The following is a 21,199-nucleotide window of genomic DNA, read 5'->3' as shown; positions in this document are numbered from 1 at the left end:
CTTCACCTTAGTGAGTCACTCCAGGCATTGAATGGCCTTGATTTGTGCTGGGTCGGCCTCAATTCCCCTTTGTGTAACGAGATGGCCCAGGAATTTGCCCGTACTAACTCCAAAAGCGCATTTGCTAGCATTAAGCTTTAGGTTATTTCTCTTTAAGACATCAAACACCTCTTGAAGGTGCATCAAATGGTCCTGCTGAAATTTGCTTTTGTCCACCATGTCATCTATGTAAACTTCCATAATCTTGCCAATTAGAGGTCCAAAGAGTTTTGTCACCATCCTCTGAAATGTCGCACCTGCATTCTTTAAGCCGAAAGGCATTACTTGGTAATAGAATATTCCTTTTGGGGTGATGAACGAAGTCGTCTCCTGATCAGACGGATGCATTGGGATTTGATGGTACCCGCAGTATGCATCTAGGAAGCTCATCCTTGCCATTCCTGATGTCATATCCACCAATTGATCGATTTTAGGAAGCGGAAACAAATCCTTTGGACATGCTTTGTTCAAATCAGTGAAATCAACACAGACCCTCCATTTTCCATCATTCTTTCGGACCACCACTGTGTTTGAGAGCAATTCGGGATATTGTACTTCCCTGATGGCCTTAGCTTCCAGCACGTTTTCTACCTCCTTAACCACGGCCTCCGTATGTTGAACGGCTGACCTTCTTCCCTTCTGAATTACAGGTTTAAAACCTGGTTTGACATTCAACCTATGGACTACCAATTCTGGATCCAACCCCGGCATCTCATAGGGAGTCCATGCAAACACACCCACATTCCTCCTTAACATCCTAATTAAAGATTCCTTCTCTGGTATGGGCAAGCTAGTCCCAACTAGAAAGTATCTGTCAGGACTTTCTGGTATAACGTGAATCTTCTCAATCTCTTCCATTGACTTGGTTGCTGGCTCCTTTCCAACTTCCTCTAGGACTGGAGCTTCTTCTTCGATCATCATTATTCTTCCTGCTTGTTTTGCTTTTGCCATAAAACACTCTTTTGAGGCAGCTTGGTCTCCTCTTATTTCCACCACTTTGTCCCCGAAGGGGAATTTGAGCATCTGATGATAAGATGAGGGAACAGCCTCCATTAAGTGAAGCCAAGTCCTGCCCATGATTGCATTATACGTTGAGGGTAGATCTATAACAAGAAAATCCACCTCAACTGTTCTTGGACCTATCGTGACTGGCATTCTTATCCTTCCGAGTGGCCAAACTGGGGTTGCATTAAGGCCCACTAAATGTGTCAGAACAGGAATCAAATCTGCATATGTTTTCCCTAACTTCTGGAAGAGTGAATAATACATGATCTCTGCGAAACTTCCTTGGTCTACCATCATTCGCTTCACTGTTGTTGCTCCGATTTGCAGGGAGATCACGAGAGCATCATTATACGGAAAGATGACTCTTGTTGCATCTTCCTTGGTGAAAGTGATTGCAGTTGCCTCCCTTGGTCTCTTAGTTCCCAAATGGGGATTAAAATCCATCCGCATTACCTCTTGTTGGCGTCGGACCCTTCTATACTCCGTTCGCCTTATCGCATCACCAAGTTGTGCATCCGGTACCATTGCATCAATAAAATTAACCACGTAGTGTGAAGGTTCTCCTCCCTCCTTTGACTGAGGTTTTGCCTTCTTTTCGGCAGCGGTTTTCTCTCTGTCAATGAATTCCTTAAGATAACCCTGCTGAACCAATTCTTCCAAATGTCGTTTGAACTCTCTGCAATCTTCTGTCCTGTGACCTTTGTCTCTATGATAGGAACACCATTTGGACTGGTTTCGAGTGGACGGATCCCCTGACATCTTATTTGGCCGTCAAAAATATGGTTTGTCTGCGATCTGAGGTAGAATTCGGAAAATTGGGTCCTTAAATATTGTTTTTACAGCCTCGTAAGAAGTGGGCTTTGGGTCCTTCTTCGAGTCTTTTTCTTTCCCGTTCTTCTTTTCAAACTTCTTATTTTCCTTTTTTATCCCTTCTTGAGAAGCAAACTACCGATCCCCCTGTTTGTCTTCTTCCAGTTTGACGTATTGCTTAATCATGTCCTGAAGCGCGGCCATACTCTTGGGTGGAGCTATCATCAAACTCTGTCGCAATTTATAATCACGAGGGAGCCCGAGGAGAAAAGTAGCCACTACGGTCCTTTCATCATAATCTTCTATATCCGCATAGGTATCTGAATATCTGGCAACGTAAGCCCGGAGTGATTCTCCTCTCCTCAAATGTAAAGCAAATAGCATATTTAATCTTGCTGGATCTCGACTATTTGCTATGAATCTTGCTACGAAGATCCGGGCCAACTCCCTCCAAGATGAAACTGAATGCTCTGGAAGTTGGTGGAACCATTTCATGGCTGTTGTCCCGAGACTTGACAGAAACATTTTGAACATGAGTCCGTCTTGACCTGCCCAAAGAACCATCTTATGAGTGTAGGCTGAAATATGTGCTACAAGATCTGTTTTTCCATCATAGATTGCAAACGTCGGGGGTGGACATTTGTTTGGTGGATCTTCCAGCCGCAGAGCCAGCACAAAGGGTGTGGAAGTCATCTTTCTGAAGCTTTGCTCGGCCTTCTTCTGAGCACTCCATAAGACCTCGCCAGTACCTTTCTTCATTCAAATTTTTGGGGAAGGGCTTCGGTGCCTTATCCTCCTGGACGGCTACGGGGATTTGTTCCTTGCACCCCTTGGAGAAGGAGTATGCCTTCTTCTCTCCGTAACTGGTCCCCTCCTCCGATGAGACCTCCCAGTGCTCCCACTGTCTTGCTCCCTAACACGTTTTGGATCCGTATCCCTATCACCTCGGACAACACTCTGGATTTCACTAGCCAAACGCTGCCCCTTTCTCCTCATGATATGGAGTCTTTCCCTTAGAGCTTGAGCATGCTCTTGTCTCTTTTGCAAATCTTCTTCTGCCCTAAGGAGGGCTTCTTCCAATTCCAATTCCAATTTATTTGGAATTTGCTCTTCTATTTCATCATGATTATGCCGAGCCCTCTCCTCTTCTGGTTGAGGCAGTTCCTCCTGTCATGATACTTCCGCTTCTTGAGATATGGCTTATATTAATGAACGATTTCCCACAGACGGCGCCAACTGTCGATGCTAGATTTGCACCAAAGTAAAAAATATGTATAAAGTAGAAAGACACAAGAGAATGACAACACAGAATTTACGTGGTTCGGCAACTTGCCTAGGTCCACGGAGCTTGATCTTTTATTAGAGTTGATTGTCGATGATCGCTTACAAATGTCAAATGAAATGTATTTATAGGCTTGGGATATGTCAGTTGATGCGGTTAACTGCCTCTGGTAACCTCTCTTGTAACTGTTCTTGTTAACTGTCGGTAACTGAACTGTCGGATAAAACTGCTTCTGGATAAGGTCCTTTTGTCTGGGAGAACCGTACATACGGAGTGTACTTATTTACTCCACAATGTCTTATAGAATAAAGGGGTCATACCATCAGGCCCCGATGCCTTGTTGGAGTCCATGGACCGAACAACATCAAAAATAACTTCCTCAGATGGAATATCACAAAACCGATCATTTTGCGCTTGAGAAACAATTGGATAGACTAGATTCTCCAAACTTTCATCAAATGGAGAACCTTTAGATTGGATAGAGAATTCTGAATGAGTGTCCACAATTGAGACTGCTCATGGGGGCAATGATGTCCATAAACGAAGACCACAAATCAAGGCTGAGAAACTGAGTTTGATTTAAACACCCAGTAACAAAATTCTTTTCAACTATCGAAGGCTCAAAAGAAATATCACACTTCTAAGCCAAGCACAAGCCTCCTTGCCTACCAAGTGGATCAGCAGAAACAAAAGAAGAAAAACCCAATGGGTTTAGATTTGTACTGAACGAGTGACTAGGAACCGTAGTTTCAAATAAAAACAGAACAGAAGGTCGATATCTCCTACAATAAGCTCTGATGGAATTGAAAGTTGTGGGTCGAGCTGCACCCTGACAACTCCACGCCAGAATATTATATTATGTCAGTATTTGTATAGAAATAATTTATTGCATTATTTTACATTAATCTTTTAAATTTTGTAAAATTTTATGTATTTACGATTCAATCCTTTTCATCAATTTTATGTAAGATTTCGATTTTGATAACTTGATGACCTCTCCTATTATATTGAAAATTTAATAGGAATTGTCTTTCAATTTTAGTTCAAGGCCGGGCAAGGTCACCGCATAACTAGTATAAATTATTGGAATTTGTTGGAAACCTCAAAAGAAACAAAACCCACCCCAAAAATAAAGTAGCTGTCAGAAAAATAGTTAAATATGAAAAAATAACTAACGAGAGTCTCCAACACCAGTTTTGGGGTATAATATGTACGTTCCTAATGGTATTAAGTATATCAATAATCAATTCACCTTACATTAAAACGTTAGAACACAGTCAGGTAATCAGATTCAGATTTTCGATCCCGGGGAAAAAAGGTAGTTATATAATAAATTCATTTCATATTGAACTAGCACAAACTACAAATTAATGAGCTTGAATAAAAACTTCTTATAAACAATATTCAAAACAGTGCACTTCTTAAACAAATATAAAATTGGCCCCACACGAGTTCACAAACAATACACACACCTCTCCCATCCACAAGCAACAACAATGGAACCCACCAATTTTAATTCTGATATCAATAAACTGAGAACTGAATTAGTCAATTGTACTATATTTAGATAATGTATATTGTATTGGACCCAAGTTCTAAATAGTTTCAACAAGACACAAAACCAGGGTCTCATCTTTCCAATGCTTATACAAATAAGGATCATAACTTCCCAAGGGTTTTTCTTTATTTAACAGTCAATGCCTCGTCGAGCTGTACTGTTGATACCATGATCCGAGGTTCAAATCTTGTCTTCACTGACTATCTTGTTTGCCCACCTAAAAGAAGGAAGTGGAATAAGCAATCACTGAGCAGATATAAGGCAATAAACAAAGAACAGGAAATAAGCTTACAACATATAAAGAATTACTTGCAATGTTGGCAGTGCTTTCACCAAGCAGAATCACATGAAAGAAACTAAACAGCATAATCTACCTATATATTAGACACTGCCTGCTTGGACAAACCTCAATGTCAAACTACTGGGGAAAAAAACTTCCCATGAAGCTGTAACACAGCGAGTACAAAGGTCGTTTTCTACATAAAAAACAATATAAGACTGCAACTGTAACTCAAAATTCTAGCAACATGGAGCCTTTTCTTATTTTTCACCTAGATGAACAAATAGGACATGGAAAATTTATATTCAGGAAACAAAATTTTAAGAAAAGGAACTTCAGTTCATTAGTAAAGTCGCCGAAACAAGTTGCAGGAGAACTTTCTAACAGGTGAATAATGCAAAGCATAGTTACGAGGTAACCAATATATTTACGCAGAACTAGACCTCTATAAATGCCATATGTAACAAACCAGAAATTGCAAAGATTGCGAGAAAAGACCTCAAAAAAAAGCTAGGTAAAACACTTCTACATAAATAATGAAGGGACCTAAGCTTCAATGAAAAAAAGGGAAACGATTCTATTTTTATAGGCTTGAGCACTAAACGAAAAAAAAGTACTGTGTTAGAGTATAAAAGTCCCGTATTGATAAGTTTGAGTAAAATCGATAGGCTTATAAGTGGTTCTCTCTTCTCTCTCTAATAGGACCTTTTAAAGAGTGAATCTAGGTAGCCGTGATATGCTGCGCTATGTCACTCATGGTTTACCGAAAACTTGAGCCATTCAATTGGTTAAGGAGAATTAGAAAGAGTTTTAATTCGTTTGCATAAATTGGAAATAGTTTCATTTAGAACATCAAATGTTGAGGTTCCGGTGTTAGATTATGTGAAGCCCATTGAGGTCACACACAATAGCGTGTGAAGGATTTTCGCAATTAAGGATGGTGATAGAAACTCCCACATCGGAAAGATAGGGGAGTTAAATTTTGTTTATAAGGAGGGCAAATGCCACTCCTTAACATGTCCAATAGGTTTTCACAAGAGTCCATGAAACATTAGTATTGTGGAGGTCCATTGGACTATAGCCTGTCCATGGGTGTGTGCACCTATAGATGCGGGCTGGGCTATTTGGACTGTTAAGGTGGGGTTTGGGCCTGGACTCTCCAGAGCCCATGAAACACTGATATGGAGGGGTCCTTATCATATGGATCTTATTATGTGACAATAAGAACGAAATTAATTATGCTCGAATAATTATCAATAATTATGCTCCTGAAAATAATCATGTGATGATTATTAATCTAATATAATTAAGTGTTAATAACATTAATTGGGTTGGACTTAAAGAACGCCCAAATGGAACAAATAAGGACAAAAGCTAACATGAGATGTGAGCCAAACAAGGCCTTTTCTTTTATAATGGACCTACATGAGATGTAAGCCAAACAAGGCCCTTGCCTTATTAATCCCATGGAGTACACGTGAGTCTCCTGACTTGGTTTACAAGTTTTTTAAAAGGTTTGCCTACTCCATTTGAAACTCGTAGATGTAAATTATCTTTATGTGATAATGATAGAAGTTTATTTGTTTTATGAAAACAAATAACTAATATTAATTGATAATTCTTAAATTCTTATGAGATAAGGATGTCAATTAATTATTTATATATCCATATATTAATTGGGGGAATAATAGTTGACCATTAGATGATCAATATCCAAAGGTCCAAAATTAATCTCCAAAAATTTTCAAGAAAGGTTCTTGATTACCGAAAGGAGTAGTAATTGAGATAAATTTACAACTATCTTCTTCCTCTCAAAAACGTGCAAACATAAGTAGGAGAGATTTGATCTTTCTTTTGGCATGACGAAAACAATGAAAAACATGAGACATTCGAGAGAAAGTAATTGATTTATCAAAAGCAAGGATCAAGAGTAAAAGGATCAAAAGAAGCTCCAGCATCAAAAATAGTTTCGATTTGTTGTGGCCGGTTTCGTAGTATTATTCAAGAACGGATCAACAAACATTCTTGATAAATCTTGTTTGTGTCCCTATATTTTGAGCTAGCACAAGGACTAGTGGCTGCCATCCATTCCAAAGAATCAAGTGTGGATTCTTATGAAGTTTGATCATCCGACGTGCGTGTGTGGACCGATTGGAGGCTGGACGCTTGAACAACTTTTTGGTGGACGATTGGATCATGATTGCGACTGATTGAACATTATATAGCATTCCGGAAAATCCAGTTTGTAGCATTCATGACCAAGGAATGAAGGTATGTTACTGAACTGTTAAGTAAAAGGCCATATGATAGTCACTTTTGCATAAAAGCTAAATAGATCCCGTGGTAGATCGTATAAATATTTTTTTTATGTTCTGTTGTGTTCATGTATGCGATGCTTTCACTCACCCACATGTGAGGTGAGTGTTAGAGTGTAAAAGTCTCACATTGGTAAGTTTGAGTGAAATTGATAGGCTTAAAAGTGGTTCCCTCTCGTCTCATTAATAGGTCATCGTAGGGTTTACGTGTCATGGATTATCTCTAAACTCGCTAATCAATGGCATGATTCTTTTGGGTCTCGATCTCAATTTCGATCCTCCACCCGTTTGGGTCACTTGCTGGGTTTTCAGATGTCCTTATGGACGGGCCACCCACATATGAGAGGTATCTCAATCCCGTACGAGTCACTTATAGGGCCTTTCCGACGTCTAATGGACGGACCACCTACATGTGAGAGAACCCTAACTCATATAATCCGGCTTTGGATACTCCAAGCTCACAAGTGAAGGGGAGTGTTAGACCATAAAATGTTCCACATCGTTTTGGTGAGCACCAGCCACGTGGTTTATAAGATAGAGCTCAACTCCAAACACTTGAGAGGCCTTTTAAAAAGGGCAAAATCATGCGAGCTTTTTGGCCTTGAGCGAACGATACCTAAACTTGAATTGGATTGGATCAAATCATGACATGGTAGTGGAGCTAGGGTTCATTTCCTTAGTTTAGAAAATAGGTGTCTTCGTTGCGCGGCCGACATGATAGTGGAGCTAGGGTTCCTTGGTTCGGCCGTGCATCAACTTCGGGTATGTGCAATCACCAGCAATGTATCCATCCTTGGTTCAGCCTTGCATCAACTCTGGTGAACCCTCCGACCTCCTATCTTTGTATTCCCACCGTCGACAACTTTTTCGACAACCTAGTTTTTGGCCAGATAGCGTCGATCTGCTCAATCCCTTCCAGAAGCTCCACCCGAAATTTATATTCAAAAGACGACGTCAATCCTTGCATCACCATTGCAGTTAGTTACGGACCATCAGTCAATCTCTTCTTGCAGTGACACATCTTCGTTCACAAACTCAATATTGTGATACCATATTGAGTTTGAGAGGGGGTGTTAGATATATTATTATTATTTAGTTTCCTTGTTTATGTTGATTTAGGACTCAATATTGTGATACCAATTGAGTTTGAGAGCGGGTGTTAGAATATATTATTATAATTTAGTTTTCTTGTTTATGTTGATTTAGGTTCTTATGGTGTTTCCTTAATGTCTAAGTTTTGGGTTTGACTTTCCTCTATTCCCCTACATAAGGGCTCTCTTTTACTACACAATATATTGAATCACTATTATCAATCTTCTATTTTAGGAGAGAAGTATCGTAGAAGCCCCTAAACTTATCAAAAATGGTCAATTCAACCCTTGTGCTTTTTTTTCATGCCAAAGAAGCCCTTGTACGATATACAATGGACCATGTTAGCCCTTCTGTCTATTTTCCGTCAAAAACTGCTGACGTGGACAGTAATGTGACATGGATTTATTTTGTTCAAAAATAGAAAATATTTGTATAATATGACATGGATTTAAAAAATAAAACACTTAAATTGAAAACAAAAAAACCATCTCTATCACTTTTCTCTCTCCATCCCTCTCTCTCTTCTTCAATCTCCACCAACAGCCACCACTATCACCACCACTATCACCACCAACCACCACCATTATCATCAATCATTCTCTGCAACCTAACCTCCTCCTCCTTCGAAACCCCTCTCTACCAATTACTCCTTCAACACCAGCTCCTCCCTATGTCACCTCCTCCACGTACCAAGCTCCTCTCAAACACGCCGAGCTCACCAACTACGGCTATCCAATCGGTCTTCTTCTTCCACTTCCATTCAAAACTACACCCTTAATCGGCAAGATTGTCCATTCCCATATAGCTTATCTAGACGGGATCAAAGGGCTTTGATTTTTAATTTTTTTTATTGTTAAAGGCCTTTGATTTTCTGGGATTAAAGGGCTGTGATTTTCTGGGATCAAAGGGCTGTGATTTTTTTTATTTTTCTTGAGTTTGTCAAGGTCACCATCGGAGTTGTCGCGGGCAGCCATTAGATTTTTTGGTTTTTGACTTTTTGGGTGGATTATTGATTTCTTTATTTTTGACATAAATGAATAATATCAAAAATCAAATATAAATGAATTGTCTGCCATGTGTCATCATTTTATTGACTAATGGCATGTGTCTGTCACGAAGAATAGAATTAAACAAAATACAAATTACACATCGGTGACTAACTGCAACATCAGCACCGTTTTGACGGAAAATAGGTCGAAGGGCTAACGTGGTCCATTGTATATAGTACAAGGGTTTCTTTGGCACGAAAAAAAGCACGAGGGCTGAATTGACCCTTTTTGGTAAGTTTAGGGGCCTCTGCGATACTTATCCCTTTATTTTAAGTTTTAACTTACGGATTAAAACCGTTTCTTGTGTCTTTCGCAGGGATTAAGCAAAGGGTGGTCCTGCTTTCAATTGAGACGGAAGGAGGAGAGGAAACGAGTACAATGAGAGAAAGGGGAGGGTTGCTATTTGCTTGAATCTGCAGATGAAGATATGGACCCAAATATCCCTAAAATATCGTTTGAGGAATATTTACATGCAAGGCCACAAATACGGCCACAACACATGTCCATCCAGCAGCTAATATAACAAAACTCTAGTACATTTAACTAGTATAATTGTATAGGTACCAGTGAATGTTGCTAGGTCAACCATGTCAGACACCCTAACCATGATATACTAGCCTGCTGGCTTATCCTTCTCTCTAGTTCCAAAGCCCTACAACTTAAAATTCCTAGCACAAGATAGCAAAACATTGCATGCAATACGCTGGCAACATAATGACATGTCACTGTGGCATATAGACAAATCTGAGCATTTTTCTTTTTTTGAATGGAGAAAAATCTGAGCATTAGCAAGCACAGTAAAGAACAATAAAAATAATCACAGTTGACTTACTACTTGCTTCTCCAAAATCATCTGCGAAGAAGAATCCGTGCAGAATCCCAGCTTTAGCATGACTTCGTCCAGTCGATTAGCATTTGTCAGGTAAAGATAACCAACCTACAAAATACATAGCATTAGGCTAATTAATAAACCCCAAAGCAAGTTTTTGAATCAGTATTAGTAATGACTTCTAGGGATGGTATAAGAAAATCAGATAACAAAATAGTTAGGCAAGTTCACATACATAAAAGATTGTGCTGACTGACTACAGCATCAATTAAGCTTACAGTAAACTATTTTTATTAAAGTGGGTGTCTCTCAATACAAACAAACTTTCATCAAGAATAATTTTTCCACTATTGCCAATCAGGCAATCACACAAAATACTTAGGGCACTTGCAATGGTAAAGTGTTATTGGGCCAACAAAAATGTTGTCTTCTACTGATGTGGTTGTATTGTAAAATGTGTTTTGCTTATGTAGCTGTATTGGGATAAGTGTGTTGCTGATGTGCATGTATTAGTATTTGATGTTTTGGTGTAGTTTTGTTGTGGATAATATGGAGGAATGGAATGTTGTTGACCTCCATGTTGGGTGGGAAGAGAAGTTGTATAGAAATTTGTGTTTTGCTGATGTGGTTGTATTGGAATATGTGTTTTGCTGATGTGGCTGTACTAGAATACGTGTTTGACTTGACTTTTTATGTAATAGAGGTGGGACCGGGCCAACATTTTTGTTGGCCCAGCAAATAAGAAACCATTGCAGTTGCCCTTACCTATCTAAGCTTTAATAGCCACAATCTACACTAAAAAAGGAGTGTCAGAGTGTGTGACCTTCTTTCACGTGTCAGATGGCAGTCAGTAAATACGAGAAAGTACTGATGCATATTTTTTTTTGCAAAAGATTGTTATGCTAACAAAAATGCTCTCTTTTCAGTACCCCCAAATCGATAGATTATACAACTAATAGCTTATCAAGTTAGCATTATAAAATATAGAATAAGCAATCTTGGTAAAGCACAAGGCACAAGGACACTGACTAATGTTTCCAGTGAAGATGCTCTGTTATAAACTGCACCACCAGCACGTCTTTTAGTCTTTGTTTTAGATGAAATAATGTTCTTTCCCCATCGAAGGACATCCCTGCAGTATATAACATCATCAAATGCCATCAGTCAACACAGAAAACAACTACAACAAATGTATAAACAATTCCGATTCAGTAAGTTCTTTCAGCAGATGTTTGACAAGTTCAAAAAAGCTAACGTCCAGAGAACATGACTCATAGATGTTCCCAGAAGGCAGAATATTTTCTGACATCTCTTTATCCAAGAACAAATGTGTGTGCGTACCTACCATTCAGATACTATTAGAGAACAAAATAATGGAGCATTGTTTCTACTTTCTAGTAAGCTGGAAAAAGTTTTGACCTTCTAATGAAGTTCAAGGGGATCATTAGTTTGACCTCCAAAAAGTTAAAGGAGCATCATTTAATTGATTAGAAATATACTAACCATGTCAAGTGTAGACAAGGCATTCATGTTATTCATTTGAGAGCATTATTGAGCATAAAATTATATATTGTATCTAGAAAGTATTAAATGGTCTTTACCTGCAGATTAAGATTTAATTGATATCATTTAATTAATACAAAATTTACTAACCATATAAAACTCACTTAGATGCCAATATCAATCAATTATTATACATTTTGAGATGCTTCTTATAGAACTACTAAGCATCAATTTTGTAAGTACTCAACCTTGGCATCTTGCATAGCCAAACCATGTAAAATGGAGGATTCCCAACTCTGCTGATGTTTGCAAAAGGTCTAGCTCTGACTCTTGTCTGGGAAATGTTTGCAAACTAGCTAGTAGTACCTTAAGGATAGATAGTCCACTTACTAAATAAACCGCCATTACTATTCTCATGTAAGTCAAGGGAGAGCTTTAACTTCTCAACAAAGAAACCGATCAACTGTTTTCTTTTGTGCCGTAAACAAATGAAAGAATACACAGCCTTGGAGTTGACTAAGTTCATTATTCACATTCACTAGCAGCATAAATATTAATATGTAGAGCAACACACATCTAAATTTAAAAAATCATCCACTTGATTTTCTAATCTAGTTGAAGATCTCCTTTTTCCACCATTGGCACAGACAAAATCTCAATATTATTAATAATCCAGCCAATATCCTTAAAAAGCCTAAGTAAATAAAAGTGACGAGGCTTGAGGGGGGAATGTATAGACCCAATCATTAAACCAATTCTTTACCCTTTTTTTTACATAGTCTTGCACCCAAAGAAATCTCAGAACCTTAATCAACAATTCCCCTCAAACTAACGCTGCCTTAAAAGGAATTTCAATCCTAACCTCTTTATTGAAATCCATGTAGCAACATCTTACGGAACATACTTTAAGACCAATGAAATAGAAAAAATTGAATAGAAAGTTCCATGTGCTTCTCAAAAATATGAGCAAAGTGAATTAGATATCTTTAAGTTTTCATAAGTACCGATTGTCCTTAACATAGGTATATTGTATAATATACTCGTAATGCTTATATGTTTCTTCCCTCTAGGCCTTCACACCATAATCAAAACAATTGAAAGAGTATATATCTTAACTATTCAAAATGAAGCTTGAATAGACATAATTGGAAACAAAATATAAAGGCGTTTTACTCTCACCTTTCTTCTCTTGACAAGTAATCATCATCAAGAAGTTTCTGGAGAAAAACATCCTGGTCACAAAACAAAGAATAATCAAAATTTTGACATGTACTATGACAATAAAAAAATAAAAATAAAAATTCATCCATTTAGCATCCTTTTCCATTCTTATTGTTTATCCATGGACCTAAAGCTAATGCAGAACTCCAGTATGCACCCAAAACTAATGCAGCTTCATCAGGCATGATTCCATGAATAATAGTCCTGATATAAATATATCTCACTAAAAAGAGTTGTTATTAGGCTGCACATCAACTTTCAAACTAACTGTCCGCATGAGTATTTGATAGTTACATGAACTGATGAACCAGATAATGGACAGTGGAAGAAATTTTCCAGCTTACATGGTTGACAAAAGACCATCACATTTGATCTTTTCCAATACTTATAAAATACAACTACATGTCATTTTTTTGACAAATAAAGGTGTTTTTTATTATTAGTTGTTTTTAGCGTGAGGGAGGATTCAAACCTTTGACCTGTTCAAAATCCTAAGGAGTGGTTACCACTAGGCCAAGATGGCAACTGAAATTGGGACATAATTTTTTTCTTCAATTTCTTATAATGTAGCTGCTTGTTTGATGTGTAGAATGAAAAAAGAGAAAATAGACTGAGCAAAGATCTTAGGAATCTAATAAAAAATAGTTATACTTTAACAAACTCAATTACAACATAGCCACACCCTCTGAAGATGCTAGACTTGCAGCAAAGAATATATATGACAAAAATCAGCAAACTATCTTACCTGAGCCTCACAACGGACTACTGCCATCACACGTTCATTGTACTCTTCGATATGTAATGGTGGAAATAAGAAGTGTCTGCGAGCATATAGCTACATATAATAAGAGAAATTTGATTAAGACTGACAGGAATAACGAATTTCAAAAAGAGGTAGTTATAGTAGTTGACAAAAAGCAGCTGATACCCGATACAAATATAATTTGGATACAAAGTTGCGTACATTTTCTTCCAGAAAGGCATAAGATTTGGATATCTATAATGGCCGTTATGTTGATAATTTCATATGTGGGAGTTAAAGCCTTAACTTTTACAAATAAAGCTACTACTTGCAGAGTATGATTCTAGCTAAATTTCACATTTTAAAAGAAGGTTGGGTATGTAGACACAATATGAAAATCCATGAGGTGGGGCCTGGAGGAGAATAAGAGACAGCAGAGGATTGGCTAATTCTACTCTTTCGCTAGCTTGACATTTGCTGCAGTCACTTTCCCTTCTCTGAAAGCCAATTCATGGGTTTGTCAATGATAGAAAGACAAATGTATCTAGTGGCACTGGATTGCCTAAAAATTAGAAAGGGAAACCAGTAGATGCAATTTCACAGAGATTTATGCACTGGGATTTGGGCTAGCAAGACTTTCGCGCATTTGTTTAAGACTTTATACAAGGACAAATTCAAAAGAATAGCATGACTTGGATAGGTTCCATGGAAGGTAGCTCTCAGCGGTCAAACATTACTACCAAATTCTCATTCAAGAGAGTGAAGTAAGATGGGAGTTCCTTTATGATGCTATGGATACTGAAAGTGGCAACTAAAGTGGCACTTTTCACTTGGGAGATAGACTTGGAAAGAGGATTCTCAAAGTGGACAACTTTGGAAAACAAAGGGTGTGGTTAGATCATAGGTGTTAATTCGAATGAAGAGATTATAGATGTACAGTTCATCTTCTTTTAATTTGCACTTGACAAGCAAAATACGGAACTCAGCACTTTAATTCATGGAGGAAACATTTATAATTAAAAGAAAGGAAAATAAATTTTACCAAGCACCAAAGAGGTGCACAAAAGGAATTAAAAGGTGGCTGGAGAGATAGCCTCCAGAAAATTATTACAAATGCCCAAAACCCAAAGTCTAAAAGTGGTAAAGTAAAATTCTCTAACAACAATTATACTAAGGACTCATGGGAACAAGCTAATGGGAGAAACTGATGCAGTAGTTTTTGCAATAACGTCTTTTTGTTGGCCTTTTAGTCTTGGGAATTACTTAAGTCTTTTAGAAGACCAATCTGTCTTGGTATCTTACTTAATCTTGGGAATTATCTTAGCATTTATTAGTAATTTGACTTGCCTTTTGGATAAGCTTGTAATACCATGTCTAGAAGGTAGATTATGAAAGAGGAATATTTTTTTATGAACTTGAAAGAACTTCCAGCTACTCTTTGAGCTGCTGTTCTGTTTCCTTTTGGCTAGTTCACTCCTTCAACTCCTCTTTAAGTTGATTATCCCATTAATCTTCACTTGATATCGGAACAAGTTATTGACTTGTACTTCTGTTAGAAAAAATTGCTCCAAAACACGAGGGATGCGAACCAGCAAGTTCATTAATCAATTATACCCCTGATTCCAGAGAAGAGGTGAAGAGGTGAATCAATTAAGGAGACAAGTTGAGATTTTAACTCAGCGTTTGGCTGAGTTTGAGTTTTTCCTTCATGTTAAGGATTCATTATGATCACTTCGCAGGCAAATGAAGCAAAATCAACTTCTTATTGAGTTCTACGAATTAAGGAGACAAATATAACACCTCCAATGTCGCCTAGCTAGCCGTGAATCCTTTTGGTGTGGTGATTTGAATCCTATGCTAAAGAATGGTTCATCACCTAACAAAATTAGTGATGAAAAGGCTGGTGTTTCGGATTGAAAAGAAGTATTACAAATTGATGAAATTTTCATTCATTATAGCAATGAGGAAATCGTGGAGTATGAATGTTCTAATGATGCAGTAGACTGGGATTCTCCTCGACTCTATGACATGGATTCCAATTTGGAATTGATAAAGAAGAATCTTCCGTTCGTAAAATTGATTGGAGTTCTTCGCATATATATAATGATTCTACCATTGATGAAGAGTTATCGTGTGACAACCAGAAAATTCAGGTTAATTATGTGTGGGATGATATTTTAGAAGTAAACTTCACCGAGCAAGTTTTTAGCAGTCAAGGATTGCCTTCACTTCAAATTTCACAACATGGGGAGGTTATAGTTCAAGTTGTATCTCCAAAGGATGAGCGACATCATGCAACTGATGGTGATATTACGAAGAGGGTTAATCTTTTCTTTTCCAGTTCTATGTACAGTCTTGTTTCAAACAAAGTTAGAACCATCTCAATATTTTTGGATTTTGTGAAGCCATTGATTGAAGTTTGCAATGTAAGATTCAAGGCGGCTGTAGATGTCCTATGGTGTAGGGTTACTTTTCAAAATAATATACACAATGGACTGTCATAACATGAGATAGACCACTAGTTGTTGTGAAGTAGAAATTCGAGGACCAAGCTACCTATGAAACTCGAGTATGAGTTTTCTGGAACCAGGAGGGATTAATGCAGTAGCTTTTGCAATAATGTCTTCTTGTTGACCTTTTAGTTTTGGGAATTACTCGTCTTTTAGAAGACCAATATGTCTTGGTATCTTACTTAGTCTTGGGAGTTATCTTAGCATTAATTAGTAATTTGACTTGCCTCTTGGAATTCTAGTTTCTATTTATGAGTTTGTAATTCCATGTCTAGAAGGCATATTATGTGAGAAGAATTTTTTTATATGAACTTGAAAGAAATTCCAGCTACTCTTTGAGCTATTGTTCTGTTACCTTTTGGCTAGTTTTCTCCTTGGTTGATCATCCCATTTCTCTTCCCACATCAAAACCTGGAAATTAGCCTTTAAATATGTAGGGAATCATGATAACAACCTTAAAGTTTAACCAAACCCCAAATAAGATGAGTGGAAGACTCTGCACAACTCAAATTGTTGGCTAATTATTAAGAAGGAAGTAAGAGTCCCTGAAGGGGAGAGACATCCATTATGAATTTTTTTAAAACTACTGTGGAACTCTTAGTTTATGTGATAGTAGAGACTAGAGAGAATTTTGTAATAGATGAAATGCAGTGTTTATAGCAGCTTTGTAGCAGAACATTCTAGTTATATATGGGCGGAACCCCCAACGGTACACTTCTCAATAAATTCTTTTACCATTGAATGAAGAAAATGTTCCCAACCAACGGCAAAATTGATGTAGCCACCAATTCATTGAAGTTCTTCTACTAGAACAAAATTCAATAACATACATTTGATAGTCTTATACGTAAATTTTGGTCATCTTTATTAGGTTAAAAATTCAATAAATAAATGCTTAAGGAGGCAAAACCCAGCAATTTAGTTTAAAAAGGAGTATGGAAAAGAAGGAGAAATACAAAACAAGCCACCCTACAGCGCCATTCCTTTGCAAACATCACAGAAAAATAAAGGAGGCCCTTAACAAGTTCTGTTCTGTTCTAAGGGAGGTAATGAGAAGGATAAGAGATGGACCAGAATGTTAAATCATGATATGGTCCACTCAAAAAAATAATATATACCTTCCCATGATGCTTACAAATATGCATGTACAAGAGTTTCTGAATGGTGCAGGATAAGTTTATCAAGCCATATAATAATGCAAGCAGTGTCCAGAAAGAGGCGAAGCTGCCTTGAAGCTAATTTTGTGTCAAAACTTAGCAAGTGAACACTTTTTAAAGTATTTAGCTGTTTCCTGTATTTATGAAAATCTTTACAGAACCAAGATTATAATGAAAAAATTAATCCCCTTCTTCACTTAATACATGACATATGTTGTTACATCCATACCAACAAAGTAGGTGAAACAAGGATTATATACCCACTTCTTTGAACCATAAACCACTATGTGGTTATCATCGAAACTGTGTAGAACAACATTTATATGCCTTGCTGCTATAACTAGTAATTAGGTTACTGTTCTGCATGCTAACAGCTCAGAATTAAAACTTAGACAATAACATGCATAGAAGCATGTTTGTAATTTTCTAGAAAAAATATGTTCCTTATATCACACATCAAACTCTAGTGTCCCTAGTGTGCCTTTCAGCAGCCAACACTAGAAAGCAACATTGTCCTTTATATAGAACGGATGACGACAATATTTCTTATTGCATCTAATAATTAAAACAGAGTAGCATCCATTTGTGTTGAGAAGTTATTTCTGTCACTATTCCACAGCAATATTTGCAGATTATAACATGGACTTAATCGTACCAACTATTTGCACAGATTACTGTTTCCTAACTGCATGTCCCTTAACTTCTATTACAGCGACTAAGTTAGTTTAACGTGGTTCATGAGAACACTGTTCTCCTAGTTTCTGAAGATTGAAAATATCCAGAAGCATAATCTCACATGAACATTGATTTATTTCGGTTTATGGCCATTAAAGGACATTAAGAACACACCTCGTAAATGCAATCACCAATATATGCTAGTGAAGTAGCATTGTAGACTGATCGAGGCTTCTCCACTTTCGGTGGACTTGGCAACCATCTCTCATATCCCATATAGGATTGATCTTCATCCAATTTCACTGCCACAACTACATGAAAACCAGCAAGAACAAACCATGTAAAAATAGAAACATGAATGAATATTCATTATTTTCCATACCATATTTCTTCAGTTTATTCAATTCCACCATGGCGAAAATTTAATAAATAGAATGTCCGAATTCTACACCTCCAATCAGCTAATAATGGAACTAGCAGAGTTCATGAGGAATTAACATCACATACATGCCAAAGAAACTTCAGGAACACCAAAGTTCAAAACATTCTCTACCATTTCTTTCACTTCCCCTTATTCCATAACTTCTCTCATCGACTTAACATAACAGCATGGATAAATTAACTAAAACGAAGAGCCCAATGAGGTTACCTTGGCTGGGCCGCTTGAGGAGGTCAAAGATGGACTGGTTTGTACCGGCGGTTAATGTGACCGTTGGCGAGGGAGTGACGGAATTAGGGTTTACGCTACGGCTAGGGATAGGGTCTTTCTTGGGATTCCGGGGAGCGTTCGGGTTGTAGGTGAGCCTCTGTTGTGTGTCCCATGAGGCTACGACTCTCACCGATGAACAAAACATGGATAGACTACTGTGATTTTTGTCTGCTGTTGTGAGGAATGACGTTTTAACAAGATGGTTTCATGGGCTTTGATATTTCAAGCCCAAAGACAGGTCGGTAGGACCAAGTATGCTTAACGCACTTCCAGTGGTTGTATTTTTAATGGCCCAACAAAAATTAATATTGGGTCTCACTTCTATTATACAAAAAGTCAAATCAAACACGTCTCTCAATATAATCACATCGACAAAACACAAATTCTTATACATTATTCATTCCCACCCAACATGGACACCAACAATATCACATGTCTCCATGTTGTCCACAACAAAACTATATCAAAACACAAAATCTCAAATACAGTCACATCAGCAAAACACATCTTCCAATACAGCCACGTCAACGAAACACAAAATTCAATACATTTTTGTTGACCTAGCAAAAATAACACTATTGCAAGTACTCTTAGATTGTAGTACGGGCGGCTTTGGTTTCACCTGGGATATGTCCAATACTGTTTTCAATTAGACAATCCGACTGTTTCATTTTTAAAAGGGATAAGACAATTGGAAATTGTTTGTACCAAAATTGACGTACACACGTTAATTGAACACGTGTCAAGATAGGCCCCACAATTTGCAAAGGACAGCCAATCTCCTGGTAACACGTGGCAAAGACTGAACCATTTTTACGCTAATAATTATTCATTTTGTAGGTTTTGATTGGTTGCTGGCCTAAAATTTAGGAGGTAGTTTTCAGAAATCAGGACTGTTTGAGATTCAATGTCCAAAAGGGTACAAATCAAGAAATTGTGTCTTAGCGAATTATTCTTTTCTAAAGTGATTCGTTGAGAGATAAACGAGATTTCAGCAAGATTATCTCAAAGGGAGTCCAAGAGAAATAGGAGTTTGTTAGCTGAACATTCATGATTTCTATCAAATTTGTTTCTAGCTAAAACACGACGCCAGGAACCTCAAGTCGCGTTCGTCCTGCCCATCCAAGAAGAACATATTTTTACCGAAAATGTTAATCTTCCATAGAAATTTTTATCCATAATCTACCTGGATGTACACATCAGCTGCCAAGTAGATATTTTGTCAGAGAAAACCCTAATTGCTTCTTTTATCTCCCGCTTGTTCCTCCCGCTCGTTCCGTTCGTCCCGCTTCTTTTGTGAGACTTTTTCATTTTCTCTCTCTTATTCGACTTTCTCTCTCTTATCTAGAGGAGTACACTACTGCAGATTAACTTTGGGTTTCCCACATTGAAGCACCAAGTCGCACGGCACCGCAGTTCTGACAAAGTCGATCGACGGTACAATCTGTCTCGCTGGGTCCTCAACTTGTTCTGGAAGGGTAGTTAAACAAGATCTGGGTTATGTCGCGGTGTTGAGTGATTTGAAGGTTGCAATGCAGAGCTCGAGTGATTCATCTAGGTGGGTTTCCTTTCTACAGTTATTACATATTGATATCTTTCTGCAAGTTGATTTCCTTTCTACAAGCTGATTTCCTTTCTGCAGTTACGATATTACATATTGATACCTTTCTGTGTATTTATTCCTTTATAATGTCTATTTGAGTAGTTGGAGATTTAGGTATTGATATGTGTTGGAGATATTTGTTTACAGTGATATATTACTTATTACTTGAAATGTGTTATAATTACACTTATTATTCAGCATTTCACACTATTGCTGAACTACATATTTTATATAGTTCACACTACATTATCTTTAATTACTTTAAATAATCGATAATTACATTTTGTCGATCATGTTTCACAGTAGACTAGTAATGTGCATATCTTATTGTTTTGCAGTCATAATATGGTGGCCGCCACTGAAGTGGAATATGAGAATAATCCACTTAAGTTTGATGATACAAAGTTCCAAACGGAGTCTGATACATCTAATGTGCCTATGGTGGGAATGTTGTTTAATTCTCCAAATGACATTTTCGAGTTTTACAAAGCCTATGGACAAGTCAAAGGTTTTTCTATTAAGAGGATATCTATATCAAAGGATAGTGATGGACAACACAGATATTTGGTATATACTTGTGGACGTTCTGACAAATATATTAGTCAATCAAAGACTCTTATTAATCGTCGTGGTCATTCTAAAAACGAGTGCAAAGCTAGGATTTCTGGTCGTGTATCTATAGATGGAAAGTGGGAGATAACTAAGTTTGAAGACAAGCATAACCATGAGTTGAGCCCCGGAACCATGAGCTGAGCCCCGATCATTCAAGATTCTTTACTTGCAATAGGCAAATTAATCCAAATGTGAAGCGGCAGTTGGA

At 37.5% G+C, this 21,199-nt stretch overlaps 3 protein-coding genes across 3 annotated transcripts; all 3 read right to left on the bottom strand.

The window, feature by feature from the left end:
* Positions 1-15: 15 nt before the first annotated feature.
* On the bottom strand, positions 16-1,803 carry LOC120009859. The gene has a single exon (XM_038860588.1). The coding sequence runs from the start codon at positions 1,801-1,803 to the stop codon at positions 16-18; it is 1,788 nt and encodes a 595-aa protein (XP_038716516.1).
* A 186-nt stretch (positions 1,804-1,989) lies between these two features.
* On the bottom strand, positions 1,990-2,613 carry LOC120009853. The gene has a single exon (XM_038860576.1). The coding sequence runs from the start codon at positions 2,611-2,613 to the stop codon at positions 1,990-1,992; it is 624 nt and encodes a 207-aa protein (XP_038716504.1).
* Positions 2,614-4,507: 1,894 nt separating this feature from the next.
* Positions 4,508-18,952, bottom strand: LOC120005039 (mini-ribonuclease 3). Its single transcript, XM_038854471.1, has 7 exons — positions 18,717-18,952; positions 18,242-18,378; positions 13,729-13,818; positions 12,942-12,994; positions 11,289-11,391; positions 10,263-10,367; positions 4,508-4,911 (listed from the first exon to the last, which is right to left on the bottom strand). Exons 1-7 carry the CDS (start codon positions 18,919-18,921, stop codon positions 4,888-4,890), a joined length of 717 nt encoding a protein of 238 aa, XP_038710399.1. The 5' UTR covers positions 18,922-18,952; the 3' UTR covers positions 4,508-4,887.
* Positions 18,953-21,199: the final 2,247 nt, after the last annotated feature.

This window comes from Tripterygium wilfordii, chromosome 2 (genome assembly GCF_013401445.1).
Source record: "Tripterygium wilfordii isolate XIE 37 chromosome 2, ASM1340144v1, whole genome shotgun sequence".
Lineage (NCBI taxonomy): Eukaryota > Viridiplantae > Streptophyta > Magnoliopsida > Celastrales > Celastraceae > Tripterygium > Tripterygium wilfordii.
This window is presented reverse-complemented; position numbering and strand designations above follow the sequence as displayed.

Bases quoted from the DNA above. Each gene is read 5' to 3' on its own strand.
- LOC120009853 (XM_038860576.1), bottom strand. From the start codon at position 2,613: ATGAAGAAAGGTACTGGCGAGGTCTTATGGAGTGCTCAGAAGAAGGCC.
- LOC120009859 (XM_038860588.1), bottom strand. From the start codon at position 1,803: ATGTCAGGGGATCCGTCCACTCGAAACCAGTCCAAATGGTGTTCCTAT.
- LOC120005039 (XM_038854471.1), bottom strand. From the start codon at position 18,921: ATGTTTTGTTCATCGGTGAGAGTCGTAGCCTCATGGGACACACAACAG. The intron at 12,995-13,728 runs GTAAGATAGTTT...TTTTGTGACCAG, and splicing joins TAGTCCGTTGTGAGGCTCAG to GATGTTTTTCTCCAGAAACT. The intron at 10,368-11,288 runs GTCAGTGTCCTT...TGTATTTTGTAG, and splicing joins CATCTTCACTGGAAACATTA to GTTGGTTATCTTTACCTGAC.